General features: G+C 37.0%; 1 protein-coding gene across 2 annotated transcripts in view; it reads right to left on the bottom strand.

The window, feature by feature from the left end:
- GSK3B (glycogen synthase kinase 3 beta) overlaps positions 1-25,100 on the bottom strand; it is a 209,890-nt gene that overhangs the window by 100,114 nt on the left and 84,676 nt on the right. For both annotated transcript variants that reach the window (XM_046003800.1, XM_046003801.1), the window contains exon 3: positions 7,352-7,435. In XM_046003800.1, coding sequence (XP_045859756.1) covers positions 7,352-7,435 — 84 coding nt within the window. The remainder of the gene's footprint in view (positions 1-7,351; positions 7,436-25,100) is intronic.

Genomic DNA, 25,100 nt, shown 5'->3' with positions numbered 1-25,100 from the left:
ACAGAGACAAACAAACAAACCAGAAAACACCTAAGAAAATCAAAAGTTTGCTCTTTGAAAAGCTCAAAAAAACTGACAAACCTTTAGCTAGATTGACAAAAGATACAAAAAACTAACATCAGAACTGAACATGAGGATATTACTACTGACCTTACAGAAATAAAAAGGACCATAGCAGAATACTATGAATGAATGTGTGCCAACAAATTAGATAGCCTAAATGAAATCAGTAAATTCAAGGAAACACACCAAGTATTAAACTAACTCAAGACAAAATATAAAACCTCAACAAACCTATGTAAGTAAAGAATGCATCAATCAGTAATCCAAAAACTTCCCAAAAAAGTAAAGTCTGAGACCACACGGTTTCAATGGTAAATTCTAACAAACACATAAAGAATTAACAATTCTTCACAAACTCTTCCCAAAAAAACCAGAAGAGCTTAAGTGTTTAGTTAATGCCTGGTGTACAGTAAGCACCACACAAGTTTTATTTTTTTTATTTTTATTTATTTTTTTTTATTTGTTTATTTACAGCATAACTGTTCATTGTTTTGGCATCACACCCAGTGCTCCATGCAGTACGTGCCCTCCCTATTACCCACCACCTGGTTCCTCAACCTCCCACCCACCCCACCCCCCGCCGCCCCTTCAAAACCCTCTGGTTGTTTTTCAGAGTCCATAGTCTCTCATGGTTCATCTCCCCTTCCAGTTTCCCTCAACTCCCTCTCCTCTCCATCTCCCCATGTCCTCCATGTTATTTGTTATGCTCCACAAATAAGTGAGACCATATGATATCTGACTCTCTCTGCTTGACTTATTTCGCTCAGCATAATTTCTTCCAGTCCCGTCCATGTTGCTACAAAAGTTGGGTATTCGTCCTTTCTGATAGAGGCATAATACTCCATTGTGTATATGGACCACATCTTCCTTATCCATTCATCCGTTGAAAGGCATCTTGGTTCTTTCCACAGTTTGGCGACCGTAGCCATTGCTGCAATAAACACTGGGGTACAGATGGCCCTTCTTTTCACCAAATCTGTATCTTTGGGGTAAATACCCAGCAGTGCAATTGCAGGGTCATAGGGAAGCTCTATTCTTAATTTCTTCAGGAATCTCCACACTGTTCTCCAAAGTGGCTGCACTAACTTGCATTCCCACCAACAGTGTAAGAGGGTTCCCCTTTCTCCACATCCTCTCCAACACACGTTGTTTCCTGTCTTGCTAATTTTGGCCATTCTAACTGGTGTTAGGTGGTATCTCAATGTGGTTTTAATTTGAATCTCCCTGATGGCTAGTGATGATGAACATTTTTTCATGTGTCTGATAGCCATTTGTATGTCTTCATTGGAGAAGTATCTGTTCATATCTTCTGCCCATTTTTTGATATGATTATCTGTTTTGTGGCACCACACAAGTTTTGGCTATCATCGCTACTACTACTATTATTGTCCTGAAACAAACGCTATTTATTCTTTTCTAAAAATTCTCCAAAGTAGACACTGTATAACCTCTCTTTGTTTAGCAATTATTATTGAGATATTTTTAAATGCTACATGTTTAATACCCTGCTCCTGCAGAAAAGGACATTCTGCACTAAATACTACAGCATACTATACAGACCCTGGAGAAAGATTGCCTAGAATGTACTCTTAATGTTGCCACTCAGTAGCTGTATGACTCTCAGGTAGCTTACTTAACTGCAAGTGCCTCAGTTTCTTCTATAAAATGGGGGATAGTAACAGTACCCAATCTTCACTGGGTGGCTATAAGGTTTAAGTGAGTTATAAAGTACATGTAAACTGCTGAGAGCAATATCTGATGCATAGCAAGCGCAATATATATTTGCTACTAGTAAATTATAATTTGCAAAGTAGTAAGTTAATGTTTATTAAGTGTTAATTATATGCCAAGTGCTACGATAAAGCACTTAAACAGTGTTACACTTTTTTTCTTATTACAAAATCCTTACTGTACAGATGAGAAGAGGAAAAAGGCTTAGAAGGTAAATATCTTGCGTAGTCACACTGCTATCAAGTGGCAGAACTGGGATGTAAACCCCACTACAAAGCCAGAGTTTTTTAATTTTCAGAACAGATTCACCCCTACCCTTTCCTCTCCAGGGCTAGTGACCAACAGGCATAATAAAGCACAGCACTCTTCTCTCTGATCCCAGAAGCAGTGGTAGAATCCTTTCCTTCTATACACAGCCCTCCCTCTACACAGTTACTATCAATAGAGCAAAGTTGGTATGGAGAATGAAATCAATTTGTCATCCTTGCTATTTAAACTGCCTCTCATGCAAGTAGAGGGAGAGATTTTTTTTAAGGAAGGCTATTTCTTTATTATTCAAATTACCAATCTATGATTTTACCAATCTAGTATTTCACAGGTAAAATATTTTCACATGTAGGGTTACTTACAGAAATTTCTCTAAAAAAAATTTTTTTCAAATAAAATTTGAGTCTCCTGTAAAGACAAAATGCGGTTTACATACTATGTTCGTCCTTCAGACTCCTAGGGTTCTACAGAGATGAGGTGCAACTCAGGAAAGACAATATTAGCCGGTCCCATACCCTAGCTTCAACCAAAGCAACTTTGTATTCTACCTGTTCTTTTTATAGGATACGGTTCTTCATAAAATTTTATTTAGGGGCAAAGGAGCTTCTACTATCAAATACTGATAATGAAAAAACATAAATTTATGAAAAAGCCTAGACTTATAAAACATTCAAAAATCCCCATTTTTGTCTGGTCAAGGACAAAGAGTGCTACTTCTTCTGAACTAAATCAAAGTTAGTTAAAGTCTACTGAGTAATCTAAAGTATACTGATTGACTACCTGATGCTCTAGTTACTACAGCAAACACTAATAACTCCAACCAGATGACTATGACTAAGACTAATTAGGTCACACCTCTGCTCTCTGTCCTGACTTAATTCCCCCTTCTTTTAGTTACTATGGATAGTCTTTTCCCCAGTTATATGCTAAACAAATGCTAAAGAAAATTAGTCTTTAAAATGGCAGGGTAGAGCAAAATAAAGACAATTTTACCAAAACAGACGTAACCTTTTAGTCAAACTGTGGTCAGTGGAAATATTTGCCAAATATTGCAGTAAGCCTACTCTTTTTTCTTTTTTTTTTTTTTTTAAAGATTTTATTTATTTATTTGACAGATAGAGATCACAAGTAGGGAGAAAGGCAGGCAGAGAGAGAGAGAGGAGGAAGCAGGGTCCCCGCCAGGCAGAGAGCCCGACGCGGGGCTCGATCCCAGGACCCTGGGATCATGACCTGAGCGAAAGGCAGAGGCTTTAACCCACTGAGCCACCCAGGCGCCCCAGTAAGCCTACTCTTAACTTCACCCAGAGCTGAAAAGTGCTTATAGATAAAAATTATGATGAAGCCCTGGGGTAGCACAGTGGAGGAATTCTTAGGGAGTATTATGCAGTTCGACAATTCAATGGAATACTGCATAATCAATAACTACAAATACTATGAGGCAACATAGAAAGCTTTATGAGATCTTCAAAGTTTATAAGGTTATAAATAATTATTCATACAACTATGTAACATGTACAAATGAAATGAGATAGGAAAGAAAGAAAGAAGAAAAGAGGAAAGGAAAAGAAATGAAAAGAATAGGAAAGGAAAGGAGAGAAGAGAAGAAGGGAAGAAAGAGAGTAGAAGTCAAAAGTCAGGATAGTGAGTAAAAATTTTCTTCTTTAAAATTTTCAAAAAAGGGAGTAATAGAGGCAAAAAAAGAAAGAAAGAGAAAAGAAAGAAAGAAACAAACAAAGGCCAAGAAAGAGAATGAAGAAGGCTCAGGACAGATGAGAATCCATACAGACTCAGAAGGATCAGATATTCAAAGAAAGATGGGTAGAAACCCAACAAAAGAGGGGTGAGATTGAAATCCATATAGTAATTAAATGAGAGAGAGAGAGAGAGAGAGAGAGAGACAGACAGACAGATATCAGAGTTGAAGAGGAAAAGAAATCTGAGCAGGTGACACAAACCAAGAGAGGGACAGAACCCCAGAGACCGAAAGATTGAGACCTAGAGCCCAGAGTGAAAAGAAGCAGAAAGAGACAAAAGGAACAGAAGAGACTGAGAAAATGGTAGAGAGGGAGAGATGAGGACAACAATAAGAGAGTTATGAAATGCTTCCATATACATCAACCAGTCTTTCACCCTTATAATCCTGAAACACTGAATTCTTCTCTTTTTTCATCCTCACAATTTCTAAAATCGTCCCCCTAATTGCCAGCTCACATCTCCTTTAGGCTTATGTTCTGACCACTGATGTCTTGCCCAAATGTTCCCCTGAGCTCTCTAGCACACTGAAGAAAAACTCTTCATGGAGTATTGAATCCCAGTCTCTTCACAGAGGGTTTTTTTTGTTGTTGTTGTTGTTGTTTGTTGTTTTTACTGCTTTGTCCTAGGCAAAGGACCTACCCAAAGGCACTGGCTTCCTTGCAGTCTCCCAAATGAAGGCTATTCTCACATTCTAGGACCAGAAGGCAGTACTTGGCAAACTGTTGGCTCTTTACTGTCCTGGTCTCAAACATCCCCTCTCCCTTGTCCCAGAATTCCTAAGAGTTCTACCACATGGCTACACAACTCTATCGGCCCAACCTTGTCAATACCCTTTCTCTACTTACCACCCACCCTCCACTGTCAGCTACTACTACCACCTATGAAATCATACATGTATCTGTCTCATGGGGATTTCTATTTGCATGTCCCAGAGACATCTTGAACTATTATTTCTTCCCCCAAACTCTTCTAATATATACACATAGGTAGTAAATAATGCTTCTGTTAGAAAAAATGCCTACCCAATATAGGACTGTCATATTCAGAGAGAAATCATCTTTAAAAATTTGTAAGAATTCCCTAAGATACTTAGATCCTTTTCTAAAAGGCAGTTGTAAGTTCACTCTCAGGACTCTTAAGAGTTAGAACTGATAACTACAAACCTGAGTTCTCAACCCGAGTGCAGAACCTCTCTTCTCATATGGGATATATTAATTTAATACCTGGTCTGATGAGTGATGTTAGCCCTGCCAGAACAATTCAGAAGAATGGAAGTGGAGATCATGAGTAGGGCAAGAAGAAATCATCTTTTTGGTGGCTGAAAGATTATGAGAGGTCCTGAAGCTGTGAATTTCTGCATATCTTCAGAAAACCCTTCCTTTTTGTTAAGGAAGAAGGATCATTATCTTCAGCACTATATCACAACTTTTCTTTCAATTTTTTTTTATTTTTAATGAAGCTATCCAAAACTAAGAGACTAAGAGGAAACTTTTTTTTTTTTTCACTTTGGGAAAATTTACAAAGCTCAAGAGAAAGTTTCTGAGATAAATAAAACATTAGAAAGTACATTTCTTTTTTATAACAGAGGTTCAGCGTCCTCCTGGTTAATCTCCCTTAATGACTTCTCAATTGCTCTTTATCTGTAAGACCATTTATGATAATAAGCAGCTCTGAGCAGCAGCAGGGAGGGAAATCCATCCACTGCCGTATACAGATAACAGTCCACTGTCACTCCCCAGGCAGGATTAAGTGAGGGTGAGGGCAGACTGTGAACAAGGCTTTCACCAGACCAAAAACAGATAGGTCAACCTTTTGATGCTGCCACAAATAGAGCCTTATATTTAAAAGTCTGACATTCTTCCTTTTCTGCTCTTTATCTTCATAAGCATTAAATGAGTTATATTTGTAAAATACTAAGCACAGTGTCTGCTGTATAGGGAAAGCTACATAAATAAAGTAATCATGAGAAAATGTTTAGGGGCTTTGTAAGGAGTCCTTTGCAAACCAATCTCCATGTAATCTAGTGGTTCATGGAACAAATGATTCTGACCTTTACTTTCCTCCCTGGGGTATTATGTCTAGCATCTAATAACAAAAAGTCATGAGGAAGCAAAATTCCATTATAAGAGTGCTGTGAACATAACAGATGGTCCATAATTTTATTTGGGAAGGGACAGGAAAAAGTAAAGATGTCAGAATAGATAAGATTAAAGATATAACAGGCAGTTTGCTAGGTTTAAAAAAAAAAAAAAAGGTAGCATGAACCTCCTAACTGGCTTTAGAAACGAAAGGGCTCAAATACTTAACAAGGGCTTACACTCCCTAATATAAGCACCTGAGAAACAACAGTCACTAAGGAGACAATTTGCTAATTATGGCTGCTAAAACATTAGCTATGACTGACACAAACACATTCAAATATTTAACATTTATGTATTCACAGGAGGTATATCACAATTGTGGCTTAACACATAGGAACCTTCCCATATTACAGGCTTTGACATGAAAAGAAGAACTTCTAAGGAAATAATCTAAATAAAACTTAACAGAAAATGGTTAAACACTGGTACACTGGGAAATAGTTACATTAAGTTAAAAAAATACTGTGCTTAGAAATCAAGAGGAATTATGGATCTAGGAACTTTAGACAGTATATACCAGAAATCTGAGGTCCAAAATATCAATTGGTCTTCTCCAAAGTCATATTTGTTTAGCCAAAAAGATTAAGTAGTTTATTATTTGCCCTGCCCTCTCACCCCAAACCAGTGAAGTAGAAAGTAAGGAAAATATTGAATCTGGGAAGAAGAGAGAGTGAACAGGCAGAACTAAGCAAGTAAAACAAAAGAAACTGATTTTCTGTGCTTCCAAACTCCAATAAGCACAATGATGTTTGTTAGTTATAGTTACTGTCATCATATGAACAGAAAGACCAAAAGGGCTGGGGATGAACAGCAGAAAGTCTCCTTTAATTATCCTTCACTTTCGCAAAATTAAATGTGATCATAAATAGTGGCCACTTACAACAAACTTTGTAATATTACACCTTTCTAACTTTTTCCCTCACCAAAGACAGGTTAAACTTGCCTCCCAGTGTTTAAGTCTCACTCTAGTCCAACCAAAGTCTTCCTGTTTCCCCTTTTCCTCCAATACTTCTACTTAAAATGACATAATTTTCCACCCTCTAATAAACAGGTGGAACTATCATGGGGCTCCAGAAGCACCTAAGGAACACAGAAAGTTTATGATATATGTACATATATATAAAGAACTAAAGACAAATATTCTAAAAAAGAAAATTCTTAAAAATTCATTCTCTTTATTATTTCATAAATAATTTCTGATATGAAATGATATTCAATGACTATATCTTAAGTTCAGAATCACTAGGGCCTGTGTTTTAGAATTCTTCCATTCAATTAGCAAAACTGTTCTGTTAATTGGGCTAGGGTGGGAGATGTAGTAGAGAATGATGACTAATTTTAGAAAAATAACAAGTCTATCATAACATTCAGTACACACTTTCTGCAAGACCTACCTTCTCACCACTTGAGTAGAAGAAATAACGCAATCGGACTATGTTACAGTGATCTAGCTTTCTCATGATTTGGAGCTCTCGGTTCTGAAAAGGAAACACATGAAAATATTTTTTAAAGGATAAATACTATTAACCATATTGATTAAGATTCAAAGAACTCATAACATTAAACACTACGAAGAGCAGGCTATGGATATATTACTAAAAAGTCTGGGTCTGGGGGTGGGGGCCTGGACAAAATAGATGAAGGGGAATGAGAGGTACAAACTGCCACTGTAAAATAAATAAGTCACGGGGATAAGGAATACAGTCTATAATACAGTAATATGCTTATCAGGTGAGAATTTCATAACCGCTGAACATTGCACACCTAAGCTTAATATTATATGCAATCTATACTTCAGTTAAAATTTTTTAAAAGTAAAAAGATAACAAATTTTAAACAAAATAAAAAGTATGGTCTATAGACCAATGCTGACCTGCAACCTGTTTTTCACTAGTCTATGTTATTAGTCTACTACTTTCTACTACTCTGAAATAAGATAAACACAGGATTGAGAATAAGTGCTTAGAATGTTTTATAGAAATTTGATATAATAATTTCATATCTGTGAATCTTATAATAAAGATTGGGGCCTACACTTCGTATTTTTAAAATTCCACTTTTCTAGTAACTGATTTGTACTGTATTTTACAAAAATATCAGTCTTTGATGAACTGGAAATTTTTAAAATTAGTATTTCACCACGAATAGCTTGAGAAGCAGTGTGTACAGGATGTTAAGAGATAGATGGAATAAGCTACCACTACTGTAACCTTCTGCTACTATAATAAAAATCAAACTTCTCACTGAACAAGTGAATTTGGGTGCAAAGAGCTCTTACAAGACCTACTATCTTCCAAGATACAGTTAAAAAAAAAAAAAATTCGAGAGCCCAAAAGAAGGGCTAGTTGCTAAGTTAAAATATGCATAGTAGAGGGGCGCCTGGGTGGCTCAGTGGTTTAAGCCTCTGCCTTCGGCTCAGGTCATGATCTCAGGGTCCTGGGATCAAGCCCCACATCAGGCTCTCTGCTCAGTGGGGAGCCTGTTTCTCCCTCTCTCTCTGCCTGCCTCTCTGCCTACTTATGACCTCTCTCTCTGTCAAATAAATAACTAAAAGATATTTTTAAAAATATGCATACTAGAAATTGTATAGTCCTGATAAATTTATAGACCACACAAATAATTTTTTCCTTTGGGGAATTTCAAAGTTATGTTCATTCTTCATGGAAAGAAAGCATTAAATATGATGCCTTTCTTTGAAGTAATAAATGTGAAGAGTATATATTAACAAAGAAGATAAATTCCAAAAATATACTTGGCTATCAGAAGTCTAATAAAAAAGGCCAAATTACATAACACAGAGAAAATATTACAAAGTACTGGCTATATACACAAGAAATATAAAATCAGAATTTTGGGAGAGCTAAAAAATATACAGTTATATACCTGGGAATCTGGAAGGAAAAATGCTTTATGGTTAGAAAAAGAAGCGCCCCTCCCCCCCAAAAAAGAGGGGCTGGGGATTTCACAGCTATGAGGAGCTTAATAAGCAGAACTGTCCTACAGCAGAGTGGGTTCCAGTTCTTAGAAGATGATACCAGAAATATGCAAATGTTTCTCCTCCTCTAGAAACTTCCAACTGGCTCTACGATTGCTCTAGCATGTCATTTCGGGAAAACTGGAAACTCGAAAGGACTCTCCTCTATCCCTTTAAATTGGCTGTGAGAGCTGGGTTCATGTACAGTGATATTTGAAATTCTTTTATAGGTGCACCTCAGTGGCTCAGGTGGTTAAGCAGTTGACTCTTGATATCACCTCAGGTCACAATCTCAGAGTCCTGGGATGGAGCCCCATGTCAGGCTCCACACTCAGTGGGGAGGCTACCTAAGGATTCTCTCTCTCCCTCTCCCCTTCCCTCCACTTGTACTCTCTTTCAAATAAATAAATAAATCTTTTTTTAAAAATAAGAAAAAATTTATTTTATAGAACATCAATCTTTCATCTCATTACTTATTATAAAATGCCTATAGCTGAAGCAATAAACAAAAAAAACTCAGTACAGTATAATTGCTTTAATAAAGATAACGAAAGTCACATTCTAAGTTTTAACTGTGACAGAGAACACAAACTTCACCAATTTAAAAACTGGATCTGTTTGCATTTTAAACTGATGCTGAGTTGGGAAGTATATCTATACTTTGCCAGTTCACATCTATATAGCTAGTTTTGTGGAATAACTGCTAGTAAGCTAAGACTCACTGCTCTCAAGATATTAAGATGAAGATGGCTTTTAAGATTGTTTTTCAACATAGCCAACTATGTTAAAATAAGCCATTTTCCAGACTCATTAACCAAGTTATAAAAGAGAACTATTAAATTCTCAGATAACAGAAGCTGTATTAAGTTTATGCTTACCATCTTTTACCAGAAAGAATGCATAAGTGAAGCAAATACAGGACCTAAATATTCAGCCACTCTTACTCTTTTGATATATTCTATTCCCTTTTATTTTTTTTATAGTAACTTTTTTTTATATATATTTTATTTATTTATTTGACAGAGAGAGAGAGAGATCACAAGTAGAGCAGCAGGCAGAGAGAGAGGGGGAAGCAGGCTCCCTGCGGAGCAGAGAGCCCGATGTGGGGCTTGATCCCAGGACCCTGAGACCATGACCTGAGCCGAAGGCAGCGGCTTAACCCACTGAGCTACCCAGGCGCCCTTCTATTCCCTTTTAAAGTCTTAAATTTTCTCATCTTCAAATTCCCTAAAAGGTCTAAAATATAAATTTCATAGAGCAACATTTATAAGTATTAATCATATCAACACTGGGCAAAGTTAATGCCTGAATGCATTTAAATATACAACTATCACAAGTCTAGTCATTGTTACTTAGTCATTCTTTATTAATTCACTAATGACATACTAATTCTACACAAAACACTTTTATTCTACAAATACTGTGCACCTATACTATGCCAGGCATTGTTCATAAAGTTAAGGATATGGCTGTGAACAAGACCAAGTTCCTACCTTCATGAAACTTACAGTCTATGGAGGAGAGTGAGGAAGAAGCAATATATTTTCACATAGCTTAAGGAGACAGAGCATGATATAGACAAGGAGCTGTATTTTGGATAGGGAAGTCAGAACACACCTCATAAAGGGGTAAGATCTGAACACAAACCTGAATGATATGATAACAAATGATAACATGTGAAGATATGTGAGAAGAGCACTGTAGTTTATAGGAACATCCAAATGTAAAAAGAGGTGAACAGGTAATATCAAGAAACAGCTAGAAGAATAATGTGATTGAGTAAAGGAAGAGAAGTTCAGAGAAGGTAGGCAGGGGTTATGTCTATAAACTCTTTTAATCACAGTAAGAAACTGAGTTTCATATTAAATGTAAAGGAAAGCCAAAGTTATTTTGATCAGGAAAATGACATAATCTGATTTACCCTTTTTAAAGGATCATTTAAAAACCGAAGAGAATAAATTTGATGGAGAAAGTGGTTAAAGAGTTCTGTTTTCCATCTATTAAGTTTGAAATGTTTACTGGCCATCCAAGTGAAAATACTGTCAAGCTCAAGGTAGAAGAAGTTGAAGCCAGAAATATGCATCTGGGAGTCATCTTCAAAAAGGGAACTTAAGGGTAACATGGGTGGCTCAGTCATTAAGCATCTGCCTTCAGCTTGGGTCATGATCCCAGGGTCCTGGGATTGAGCCCTGCATCAGGTCTCCTACTCAGTGGAAAGCCTGCTTCTCCATCTTCCACTCCCTCTGCTTGTGCTCTCTCTCTCTGTCAAATAAATAAATAAAATCTTTTTTTAAAAGGTGGGGGAGTGCTTAAAGCAAGGGAACCCAATGGTATCACCTAGGAAAGATATTTAGATCAAAATACATAAATAAATATTCAGAGGTATGAAAAGGAGCGGATCACATGGAGAAGTAATGAAGTAGGACAAAAACAGGAGAGAATGTTATCTTACAAGCAAATTAAAAAGTAGGTTTTCAGAAACCCACTGCGAATATCATTCTTTTTTAAAAATTTTTTAATTTATTTTTTATTTTTTTATAAACATAATGCATTTTTATCCCCAGGGGTACAGGTCTGTGAACTGCCAGGTTTACACGTGAATATCACTCTTTTTTTTTTTTTTTTAAAGATTTTATTTATTTGACAGAGAGAGAGCACAAGTAGACAGAGAGGCAGGCAGAGAGAGAGGAAAGCAGGCTTGCTGCTGAGCAGAGAGCCTGATGCGGGACTCGATCCCAGGACCCTGAGATCATGACCTGAGCCGAAGGCAGCGGCTTAACCCACTGAGCCACCCAGGCGCCCGAATATCACTCTTAATGGAGAAAAGCTGAGAGTTTTTCCACTAAGGTCAGGAACACAGCAGGGATGTCCATTATCACCACTGCTATTCAACATAGGACTAGAAATCCTAGCCTCAGCAATCAGACAATAAAAAGAAATTAAAGGCATCCAAATCCGCAAAGAAGTCAAACTATCACTCTTTGCAGATGATATGATACTATATGTGGAAAACCCAAAAGGCTCCACTCCAAAAGTGTTAGAACTTACACAGGAATTCAGTAAAGTGTCAGCATATAAAATCAATGCACAGAAATCAGTTGCATTTCTGTACACCAACAAGAAGACAGAAGAAAGAGAAATTAAGGAGTCAATCCCATTTACAATTGCACCCAAAACCATAACACACCTAGGAATAAACCTAACCAAAGAGGCAAAGAATCTATACTCGGAAAACTATAAAGTACTCATGAAAGAAATTGAGGAAGACACAAAGAAATGGAAAATGTTCCATGCTCGTGGATTGGAAGAACAAATATTGTGAAAATGTCTATGCTACCTAAAGCAATTTACAAATTTAATGCAATCCCTATCAAAATCCCATCCATTTTTTTCAAAGAAATGGAACAAATAATCCTAAAATTTATATGGAACCAGAAACGACCTCAAATAGCCAAAGGAATATTGAAAAAGAAAGCCAAAGTTGGTGGCATCACAATTCCAGACTTCAAACTCTATTATAAAGCTGTCACCATCAAGACAGTATGGTACTGGCACAAAAATAGACACATAGATCAATGGAACAGAATAGAGAGCCCAGAAATAGACCCTCAACTCTATGGTCAACCAGTCTTTGACAAAGCAGGAAAGAATATGGTTATCATCAAAAAGATAAGAGATAAAGTGGTGATGAGGATGTAGAGAAAAGGGAACCTTTGTGTACTGGTGGTAGGAAATTAAACTGATGCAGCTAATAAGAAAAATAGTACAGAGATTCTTCAAAATATTAAAGATAGAACTACCGTGATCCAGCAATTACACTTAAATCATTATTTTGAGGAATTATCTGTACTCTCATATTCACTGCAGCATCATTCACAATAGCCAAGACAGAGAAACAACCTAAGTGTCTATCAACAGATGAATGGATAGATAAAGAAAATTTGAGATAGACAGATAGAAATATCATTCAGCCAGAAGAAGGACTTTCTGACATTTGCAACATGGATGGACCTTGAGGTCATTATGCTAAGTGAAATAAATCAGAAAAGAAAGACAAATGCTATATATCACTTATATGTGGAATCTAAAAACCCAAACTCATACAAAGATACTAGAAGTGTTGTCACCAGGGGCTGGAGAGACGGGAAAACAGATGTTGCTCAGAGTACAAACTTCTAGTTATAACATGGATAAGTCCTGAGAATCTCACCTATACACCATGATAAATACAGTTAGTAACATCATACCTTACATTTCAAAGTTGCAAAGTTGCTTACATGTTCTCATCACAAAAAGAAATGGTAATTATAAGGTGTGACATTAATGGTATGGTGGTAATCAGTTTGCAATATATAAATACATCAAATAAACATACTGTACACCTTAAACAAACACAACGTTATATATCAATTATATCAATATAAAGCCAGGAAACTTTTAAAATATAGAATAAATATGTTCAAAGAGTTAAGGGAAATCATATATTAAAAATTAAAGAAAAATACAACAATTACACAAGTAGAATCAAATAAAGAAATACTTTTAAATACTTTTAAAACTTGGAAACACTAGAGTTGAAAAGTGTAACAAAGGCAAAGATTCAAGATATGAGATGATATTTTAAAAATAATTTGTGAACAAGGGACACCTGGGTAACTCAATGGGTTAAAGCCTCTGCCTTTGGCTCAGGTCTTGATCCCAGGGTCCTGGGATCGAGCTGGCATCTGGCATCGAGCTCTCAGCTCAGCAGGGAGCCTGCTTCCCCCTCTTTCTCTGCCTGCCTCTCTGCCTACTTGTGATCTCTGTCAAATAAATAAATAACCTTAAAAAAAAATCTGTGAACTTAAAAACAAAGAAATAAATTATCCAATTGAAAGAACAAAGGGGAAAAAAAGACTGTGGAAAAATGAAGAGGACCTCAGAGGCCTCATATGGGATAACAGCACACCTACCAACATATGTATAAAGGCAACATCAAAGAAAAAAAAAAGAGGAAAAAGAAAAAGGAGGAGAAAAAATTCGAAGAAGTAACTACTGAAAACTCCCAAAATTTGATGAAAAACACTAGTTTACTGATCACAAAACTTAATGAACCCTAAGCTAAATGAACTCCAAAGGATAAATACAAAGTGATTCACATCTAGGCACATCACCTTTGAACTGAAGCCACAAAGAAAAAAATCATGAGGGACGCCTGGATGGCTCAGTGGGTTGAGCCGCTGCTTTCAGCTCGGGTCATGATCCCAGGGTCCTGGGATCGAGTCCCGCATGGCCTCCTTGCTCGGCAGGGAGCCTGCTTCTCTCTCCACCTCTGCCTGCCTCTCTGCCTGCCTGTGTGCTCTCTCTCTCTCTCCTTCTCTCTGACAAATAAATAAAATAAAATATTAAAAAAAAAAAGAAAAAATCATGAAAACGGTAACAAAAAATGATTTATAACATACATGGGGAAAAATAATGCAATAAACAGCTGATTAACCATCAGACTGATGAATGCCAGAAGGCAAAAAAATAAGATAAAATAAAACTTAAAAATCCTGACGCACCTGGGTGGCTCAAATGGTTAAAGCATCTGCCGTAGGCTCTGGTCATGATCTTCAGGTCCTGGGATCCAGCCCCATGTCAGACCCCCAGCTCAGCAGGGATTCTGCTTCTCCCTCTCCCGCTTGTGCTCTTGCTCTCGCTCTCTCTCTCTCAAATGAGTAAAAATCTTAAAAAACAAAACTAAGACTAAAAATCCTGTCAACCAAGAATGCTACATACAGAAAAATTGTTCTTCAAACATGACAGGAAAAATACATTCCCAGATTTATTTTTTTTTTTAAGATTTTATGAGAGAGAGAGAGAGAGAAAGAGAGCGCAGGCACAAGCAGGGGAGTAGCAGAGGGAAATAGGGAAGTAGGCTCCCCGTAAGCAAGGAGTACAACAACGTAGGGCTCAAACCCAGGACACCCCAGGATTGTGACATGGGCTGAAAGCAGACATTTAACCAAGCAAGCCACCCAGGCAACCGCCCCCCCCCCAAGCCCAATTTATTTTTAAGTGGAGAATATTCTACAGTAGAAGACCTGACTATAAGAAATACTGATTCAAGTTTCTCAGACTGAAAAGAAATGACATCAGGAGATAATCTGATCCACAAGGAGAAATGAGAGCATCAGAAATGGTAAATAAGAAAATATAAAGACTATAAATATATTTTTTTCTTTTCTTCCCTTAATTTCACTAAATACATATATTAAATAAAGCAATTACAGCAATAGTGTATGATTAGGTTTATAACATAAATAGATGTAACACATGTGACAATAATGGCAAGAAAAGAGGGATGGGGAAAATGAAGCTGTACTGGTGAAAGGGTGCTATGTTTTACTGAAATTAAGCTAGTGTAACCTGAAGCAGACATATAAACTGAAATGTACACTGTAATTCCTAAAGTAACCACTAAGAAAATAATTTCTGTAATGCTTAAAAAAAAAAAAAATCAACCCTGGACCCACAATGGTATCTTAAAAAATGAAGGCAATACACGCAAACAGAGGAACAAAAACAAGAGAGAAAAAGAACAAAGAGGACCATGGCACAGGTAATTCCAATCCTAACAAAAACTACATAGTATGTAATTAATTAAGTACACAATCAAAAGCAGAGATGGTCAGACTGGATAAGAAGGAAAACTCCAGCTACATTCTTTCTACAGTAAAAATACTTTAGATTCAAAGACACAAACAGGTTGAAAGTAAAAGGATGGAAAAAGATACACCATGCAACAGCAACCAAAAGATACCTGGAGTGGTAATGTTATTAGCAAAGTAAATTCTGAGAGCTAGAGATTCTCCCATGCCCTACCAGATAAAGTCTAAATCACTTCATGTTTTAGGTCCTTCTTACTAGCTTCATCCTATCTTCTACTCATAACCAATGTGATCACAACTAGATTCCACTTCTCACTCTTTCTGACCATATTATTTCATCCCCAATTCTAAGCCACTGATTACACCATCACTGCAATGTTTACACCCTCCCTCCCACCTACACACACACATTCTACCCATCTTTAAAGTTCCTATTTAACTCCCACCTCTTTCACAAGGCCATCCCTAGCTGCTGCAACTCACTAGCTGCTCCAACTCACTAATCTCTGATCTCTAAATTCCTGCTGCACCTTGAAGTATTTTGGAATTTATTATATACTCTCTTGGTTCTTTTTATTTTTGCAAACTATATTTCATTGCTGTTATATAAAAGAACACTTTTCAAAAAGTACCTTATAGAAAGCAGATATTACATTGCAGTGACTATAGAGAAACACACACACATATACACCCCGCATGTCCAACTAACTTACTATATAAGTGCCTTAACAGGAAAAGCTGAATTTTGTATCTTCCTATATCAGCCACAGAGCTCTCAATACTCTGGTTACTGTCTTTCATAGAATAAATTCCGTTTCTGTAACTACTTCTATCTTATAACTTGCTACAGACCAGTATTTTCCAAATTGTGGGTTCAGCCAATCAGGATTGAGAAGGGGGTGGTAAGGAGAAGAGAAGGGAATAAGAACTTTAATATAATAGGACTATGGACTTTTTAACCAAACTTATTTCCATTATTTTTCTGTGCGCTGGTTTGCAATATAAAATGTATTTCTTACTATAGGATCATAGTTAATAACTTAAAATCCATTGTAAAAAAATAACCTGTCTATATAAAGGCAATTTTTTCCAATATAGAAAAGATAAAAAGTTATTGGTAAACTAAATTCTTATTTACCATTCCCACCTAAAGAAATAAAGTAACCACTCAAGATGGAATAAATACCACACCCATAAGAAAACCTGAAAGCCACATTTTAAGGAAAAATTATCCTTTTAGTTTAAGCAATAGTCATTAACATATATTGCCTTCTTTTTTTAAAGATTTTATTTATTTATTTGACAGAGAGATTTTATTTATTTATTTAACAAGTAGGCAGAGAGGCAGGCAGAGAGAGAGGGGGAAGCAGGCTCCCTGCTAAGCAGAGAGCCCAATGTGGTGCTCGATCCCAGAACCCTAAAACCATAACCTGAGCCGAAGGCAGAGGCTTAACCCAATGAGCCACCCAGGCGCCCCTATCATTTTCTAAATAGACAGAGGTTATGTTCATTTTGACATCATTTGACACATCACACTTCAAAAGAAGAGGAAAACAAAAACAAAAACAAAAGCTTCCAGAAGCTAAAAAGCATTGAGTCAAAGGATTCCCAAAAGGGTACTTAATGCACCCTTATATAAAGTTCATTAAAGGAAAAGCTAACTTTCAGGTGAAGTAACAACCAGCAAGTAATAATACTGTGGATGTATGGTAGGCAGTCTATGGATATCATCATCTTTTCTTCTTCACCAAATTTCATTCTGTTGGATCTTTCCTACCATAGAAAGCTCCACTTTCATAAAATATAGTAAAACAAGATTGACTTCAAAGGTTTTGCCTCAAAGAACGACTCTTGGTTTTGGCTTGGATCATTATCTCAGGGTCATAAGATCAAGCCTCAGTTCCGGCTCACACTCAGCAGAGTCTGCTTGAGGTTCCCTCCCTCCCCAACACCCTCTATTCGTGTGCACATGCTCTCTCTCTAAATAAATAAATCTTAAAAAAAAAAAAAAAAAAGGATCATCCAGAGTTCTATCACCTAACCTCTGTAATCACATTAGGACTGAAAAATTATTTAATCCCTCTCTAATCTTTGATTACACAGTAAATTTGGACCCTGCAATTGGCTAAAGTATCTCAAAATAACTCCATGTACACAATAATTATTTTGAAGGCAACTATGTGTCAGAGCCAGGACTCTGAGTGTATAGAAATTCATAGTCCTTAAATATTTCATATTCTAATGGGTAAGCCAACCCAACAATTACAACACAACTGAAAACTCTAGCTCACTTGGAAAGTGCTACAGGTAAATGGGGATTGGACCTAAGAAAAATTTGCTTATTAGTACCTTGAAAAATCCTGGAAAGGGGCCTGGTGGAAAGTCTAAGAAGTCCGAATACTACAAGTCATAAGGAACCACTGATCTGCTCTAAGCAAGAGATTTGTTTTGGGAAGATCACTGGTTCTAAAAAAAAATTTTTTTTTAAGGAAGAGAAGATCAATTAAACCAGGAGCTGCACTGAGGTAGAAAAAGTAAAGACAGATGCAAGAGAATGAGAGATTAACTGGGAGGCAGATCAACAGTTATTTGATCACCTGCTGCTATAGGTTTGGTAACTGGAAGGAGGGGGAGTGATGACTATCAAGCTTCTGACTCCTGTGACTATTAACATGACAGTAGAGTTCACTGGCCAAGGAAGCTGTTTTGGTAGAAGAAAGGAATGAGTTCAGTTTGGGACATGTTTACTGAAATGGCTGAAGGACACAGATGGAAAAGTCCAGAAAGCAATATGATATGTTCATCTTATCCTCTAGCAAGAGGTCTAGATGGTTCTTGAAACTATAGGAATAGATAAAATTGCCTGTAAATTACAAAAAAAAAAAAAAAAAAAAAAAAAAAAAAAAAAGGAACCAGAGTCTCCAGCAGCAGAGAAGTCTATAAAGGACACTAATAAACTGGTCAAGCAGTATAATCTGGACCGTGCTGTCACAAAAGCCCCAAGTCAGGTAAGACATTCTCAAGATGATCCTGAAGAATATCAACATATAGGCAGACAGATGAAAAAGAATCATACAAGAGAAACTGAGAATGAGCAAGTATGTAAAAGAAGAGCCACTGAAATAATAACCTAGCATTATGGTCAACAAACATTATCTATAAAGGGCCAGATTATAACTACTTTGGCTTGCAGGCTATAGTCTCTGTTGCAATTACTTAACTCTACAGTTATGGTGGAAAAGCAGTCAACGAAATATGTAAAGGAATGGGCATGCCTATGTTCCAATAAAACTTTATTTACAAAAACAGGCAACAGGCGCACAGTGTGCAATCTCCTGCTCTAGAAGCCAAGGACAGAGAGTTCCTTATGTATTCAATCTCTTTCGCACTTACTATACATACATTGATATATTAAAAAATATATTTCTTGGGGCGCCTGAGTGGCTCAGTGGGTTAAAGCCTCTGTCTTCAGCTCAGGTCATGATCCCAGGGCCCTGGGATCGAGCCCCATATAGGGCTCTCTGCTCAGCAGGGAGCCTGCTTCCCCCCCCCCCCCCCCCCCGCCTGCTGCTGTACCTACTTTGATCTCTGTTAAATAAATAATAAAATCTTTAAAAAATATATATATGTATTTCTTCCATATATCATATACAGAGTGGACGTTCTAATATCAACTAATGTTCTGGAAATACACAGTAACATTTACTTTTACATTACTGTAATTAGTATATAAATAAAAACTTAAATTATGAATTATACTTATAAAATACATACTGCTCAGGCAGGCTTAAAATTTTCTACAAAGAAGTCCCAAATTTATAGGAATAATAAATGGGATTCATGCATGCAAATTTTCCCAGTCAGTTCCAAAAAACAACTTGCTCAGCACAGAAAGGGAAAAGGAATGGGAAACAACAGAAAGGATACCTGAGAGCCTAAAGGACTTCTATTCCAAGCCAGCTAATATGGAATGACGTAAATATAAAAATGAGGGTTCTTAAACGCTCAGTTTTCAAAGGCCTGAGCAGGTAAGTCAAATCTAACCTAAATGCAACACTGCTTCAACCCTGTATCATTCAAATATTATTATTAGCATAACAGTGATGGTGCCAACAACTACAGGATTAATGAAAATCAAGAGCCAGGTACCCTGCTAAGAGCTTTATCTTCCTGACTTCATTTAATCCTCTCCATAAACCATTTAAGTAGGCAACAGTATCAATCCCTACTTAGAAAGGAGGTGAAGGCATAGTAAGGTTAAGAAATTTGCAGTCAAAGAGCAGGGACAAGATTTAAACCAGGTGTGGCAGATTCCTAAGCCCATACTTTTAACTACCACAACAAGATGTAACTCAATTACATCAACTTCATTTATTACTATATGCTTGAGGAATACAGTGACAATAAAGCAGGACTTCTGTACTGAAACCACTTACAATTCAAAATAAGACAAATACACAAGTATCAAATAATGATACCACATAACAGAAAATGTTAAGTGCCTTTAGAGGTATCCAAAAAAAAAGAAAGAAAGAAAGAAAGAAAGAAAGAAAGAAAGAAAGAAAGAAAGAAGAGGATGTGGGGGGCACCTGGGTGGCTCAGTCAGTTAAGTGGCTGCCTTCAGCTCAGGTCATGATCCCAGGGTCCTGAAATCAAGCCCTGCATCTGGCTCCCTGCTCACTGGGGAGCCTGCTTCTCCCTCTCCCTCTGCTGCTACCCTGCTTGTACTCTCTCTTTCTCTGCCAAATAATTAAATTTTTTTAAATCTTAAAAAAAAAAATGATGTGAGAGTTTTGAAAAGATAAAGAACGCTTCTTCATTACATTTAAAAAGGTTTTTCATGAAAGCATACACAGTAAGTTGCATATTAATTACAACTCCTCCCTGGGACCATTAGCTTTTCTGAATACATGAACAAAAACTCAAAAACAAACAAACAAACAAAAAAAAAAAACCCTCTTCCTCACTAAGAAGAAACTAGAAAGGAGACAGATCATCCTATATACCACCACAATACAACCCAACTAAAAACTCAGGCTACTATAGGGATTGTGCCTATATGCTATAAATTATGATTTCCACAAAAAGAGATGATCGGTTGGTCATTCTTTGAAATGCTTTCTCAAAAAAAAAGAAAAAAAGAAAAAGAAAGGAAAAGGAAAAGAAAATGAAATGAAATGCTTTCTCCACAATTTTTCCTTCCTTCCTGGCTAAATTCACTGTTTCTTTTACTAGTTCTTTCTAATCTCTCTATTTTCTAAATAACGGAATAGACAGAACTTGGGGTCTCACCTCTTTTCAACTACCTCTATGATCTCTTCCAGTCTCAGGACTTTAAAGGCTAATGATTCCCAATTTTATATCGCAGACTAGATCTCTCCTGTGTATTCTAGAATCTTTCAGCCAACTAACTACATGTCAGTTCTTCTGTCTAATATACATCTCAATTTGACATGTCATGAGCTAAACTCCTGATCGTCCTTAAACCTGCTTCATTCATATCCTATATCTCAATTATTGATCATTCGACTCTTACACCTGTGAAGGTCAAAATTTTGAAATCTTGGGGCGCCTGGGTGGCTCAGTGGGTTAAGCCTCTACCTTCGGCTCAGGTCATGATCTCAGGGTCCTGGGATCGAGTCCCACATCCGGCTCTCTGCTCTGCGGGGAGCCTGCTTCCTCCTCTCTCTCTGCCTGCCTCTCTGCCTACTTGTGATCTCTGTCTGTCAAATAAATAAATAAAATCTTTAAAAAAAAAAATTTTTGAAATCTTGAATCTTCTTTCTCCGACCTCACATTCACTCTGTTGAGAAATACCGTTGGTTCCACCTTCAAAATATATCCAAAGGTCACATGGCTGGCTCCGCCAGTAGAGCATGCGACTCTTGAGTTTGAGCCCTACTTTGGATTACTTAAAAATAAAATCTTTTTTTTTTTTTTTTTAATTTATTTGACAGACAGAGATCATAAGTAGGCAGAGACGCAGGCAGAGAGAGGGGGAAACAGGCTCCCCGCCGAGCAGAGAACCTGATGTGGGGCTCGATCCCAGGACCCCAGGATCATGACCCGAGCCGAAGGCAGAGGCTTTAACCCACTGAGCCACCCAGGCACCCCTTAAAAATAAAATCTTAAAAGGGAAAGAGATGGGGCGCCTGGGTGGCTCAGTGGGTTAAAAGGGAAAGAGAGAGAGAGAAAGAAAAAGAGAGAGAGAGAGAGAGAGTGTGTGTGTGTGTGTGTGTGTGTGTGTGTGTTTCTCCAAGATTCCAGCAATTGAAATCTTAGGCATTTACCCCACTGAAATGGAAATTTATGTTCACACAAAAACCTATAAATAAATGTTCATAGCTGTATTATTCAGAATAGCTACGAGATGTCTTTCAACAGGTAAATGGATAAACAAACCATAGTATACCACACTATGAAATCCTACTCAAAAAAAGAAAAAAACTATTTATTGATATATGCAACAATTTTAATCAATCTCCAGCGACTTGTGCTGAGCAAATAAAGCCAATCCCCAAAGGTTACATGCTGTATTTGATTCCATTGATATAACATTCTTGAAATAACAAAATTATAGACAAGGGAAAGAGGTTACTGGTTATTGCAAGGGTTTAAACTAGGGGTTAAGAGTGGAGGAATGGCAGGAAGATAAATTGTTATGGTTATAAAAGGGCAACATAAGGATCCTTTGTGATGAAGAACTGTTCTAGCGAATACATAAAACTACATATGTAATAAAACTGCATAAAAGTGTGCACATGCACATATACACGCGCACAAATCAGTACAAGTGTAAGTGGGGAAATCGCAACCAGACTGGTGGATTATATTAATGTCAATATCCGGGTTGTGACATTGCACTACAATTTTGCAAGATGTTACCACTGAGGGATACTGGGCAAAGGATACATGGGATCTCTATTATTTCTTACAACTGCAGGTGTATTTACAATTATCTCAATATAAAAATAAGTGTGTGTGTAGGGGGTGTATCTCCAAGAAATGATCATTTCTCACTACCTCTCTAGTGTAAGTGTTTCAGCATACCTCTGCTAAGTTATATGGTCTTTCGGCTTCCCTCTGCTGACCTTACATCTATATTTAACAAAGCAGGCAGAGTGATCTTACATAGTTAGAGTGACCTTGCATTTTAAAATATAAGATAGATAATGGGATTTCTCTGTTTACAAACTCCAGTGGCTCCCCACTTTGAAGAGATTTAAAGCCAAAATCTTTGCTGTGGCTAACAAGGCTTCTACCAACTACCCTACCCAATGAAGAAAACATTGGTTTAGTCATTTATCTGAAAAGGGATCTGTATCCAGAATAAAGAACTCTACTCAACAATAAAAAGACAAATAAAATGAGCAAAGGAAGGACTTCTGGTTTCTAGTCTAGTATGTAAAGAGCTTGTGAGTCATCCCTCTCATCTTCACAACAAGAAAAAAGCTGAACAAACTGAAAAATCAACAACTCTTCTTAAATCCACCAAAAAACTGAGGTCACATGGCAAACTGCTGCCCTAAAAACTAGAGGCAGACAGGTAGATACACAGAATCACAGCTTATTGTAACAGAAGCCCAGGAGCAGAAATTGCCTAAAGAGCCAGTACCAGTAGAGAAACACTTAAATGTCAACTGTAATTGACATAGAAGAAGTATGAACAAGTCGGGGAGTTAAAAGCTCCAGAGAGGGACACCCCATGTTCTTCTCAGCTTTATTTCCAGGATCTCTACCAGATCCTTACAGTGAAGATCTAGGAAAAACCTGCAGGAAGCAGATGAGAGAAGTAATTTATTAACAGGCCCAGAGTATTTATTCTGTTCTTACCACCTGCCCTCAAGGAAAATTATTCTAACTGAACTGGGGGGGAAGAAATACCCAATTCTAACCTCATCTAGCTCTCCATGTGTAAGAACAGAGATACAAAACTCCAGCCCCATCTAGCCTTCTAATCTCACCTATAAGGGAGGAAGATGGACAAAAAAACTGAAAAGCTCTTATAAAGGTCAAACTCATAGCACAGGCTCATTAAGAGACTCAGACCTGATTTTAATTAGGACTACAGAACATTTTTCCTCCTGTCAAACCTTACCACCAGGTCAACAGGATTCCTCTACAAAAATGGGGAAATACAATGGAAAGAAATGCATGTCTCAGAATTTATTTAATCAGTGTCTCAGGAAATCCAAAACATGGCACACCAGACTAAATTTCAGCTTCTGACACCTACAGCTGACATCTACAGCTACAACAAACAGCCTAACTCCTGCCAGATAAACATAACTCGAAATAAAGATCTATTACCTAAGTAACATTTACTGAATATATCATACCCAGCTTTTAATGCAAAATTACAAAGAACAGTAATGGACGAAAATCAAAGTGTGAACACACATAGCAGGCATCAGAATCACTGAGATATAGTGGAGATGTTGAAATTATCAGACTAGGAATTTAAAACAATTGATTATAATACACTAAGGGCTCTAATGGAAAATGGGTAACACACAAAAACAGATGGGTAATATAAGCTGAGAGAGATGAAACTAAAAGGATTTAAAAGTAAATGAAATCAAAGCCACTATAACAGAAATTAGCAATACCTTTGATGGACTGATCAATACACTGGACATGGCCAAGGAGAGAATCAGTAAGCCTAAAGAAATGTCAATAGAAATTTCTAACACTGAAAAGCAAAGAGAAAAAAAAAAAAAAAAAAAAAACCCAAACAAACAAAAAATACCAAAAACAAAAAAGAAGAGAATATCCAAGAACTATTGAGGAAATTATAAAAGTTGTAACATATGCATAATGGGAATGCCACAAGGAGAAGAGAGAAAGGAACAGAAAAAGCACTGGAAGCAACAACTGAGAATTTCCCCAAATTAAGGTCAGACACCAAACCACACGTGCAGGAAGCTCAAAAGACATAAAAGAAGATTAATATCAAAAAAACTATACCTAGGCATATCATATTCAAAATGCAAAAGATCAAAAACAAAGAAGAAATCTTGAATAAAGCCAGAAGAGGGAAAAAAACCTTTCTCATAGAGAGGTAAAGGTAAAAATTACATTGAACTTCTCTTCATAGGTCATGCAAACAAGAAGAGAGTGAAGTAAAATATTTAAAATGTTGAAAGAAAAGGGGAGCCTGGGTGGCTCAGTCATGAAGCGTCTGCCTTCAGCTCAGGTCATGATCACAGGTCCTGGGTTTGAGCCCTGCATCAGGCTCCCTGCTCAGCAGGAAGCCTGCTTCTCCCTCCCACTCCTCCTGCTTGTGTTCCCCTTCTCAAAGAGTATCCCTCTGTTAAATACAATCTTTAAAAAATAATAATAATAAATAAATAAAACGTTGAGAGAAAAAAAAACCAATCTAGAATTCTGCATCTAGTAAAGTTATTCTTCAAATGTGAAGGAGAATTTGAGACTTTCTCAGAAAACAAAAATTGACAGACTTTGTCGACAGCAGACCTGCCATCCAAGAAATGTAAAAAATAAAAAATTCATCCGAAAGACGGAAAATGACATAGG

Source organism: Meles meles, chromosome 4, assembly GCF_922984935.1.
Source record: "Meles meles chromosome 4, mMelMel3.1 paternal haplotype, whole genome shotgun sequence".
NCBI lineage: Eukaryota > Metazoa > Chordata > Mammalia > Carnivora > Mustelidae > Meles > Meles meles.
This window is presented reverse-complemented; position numbering and strand designations above follow the sequence as displayed.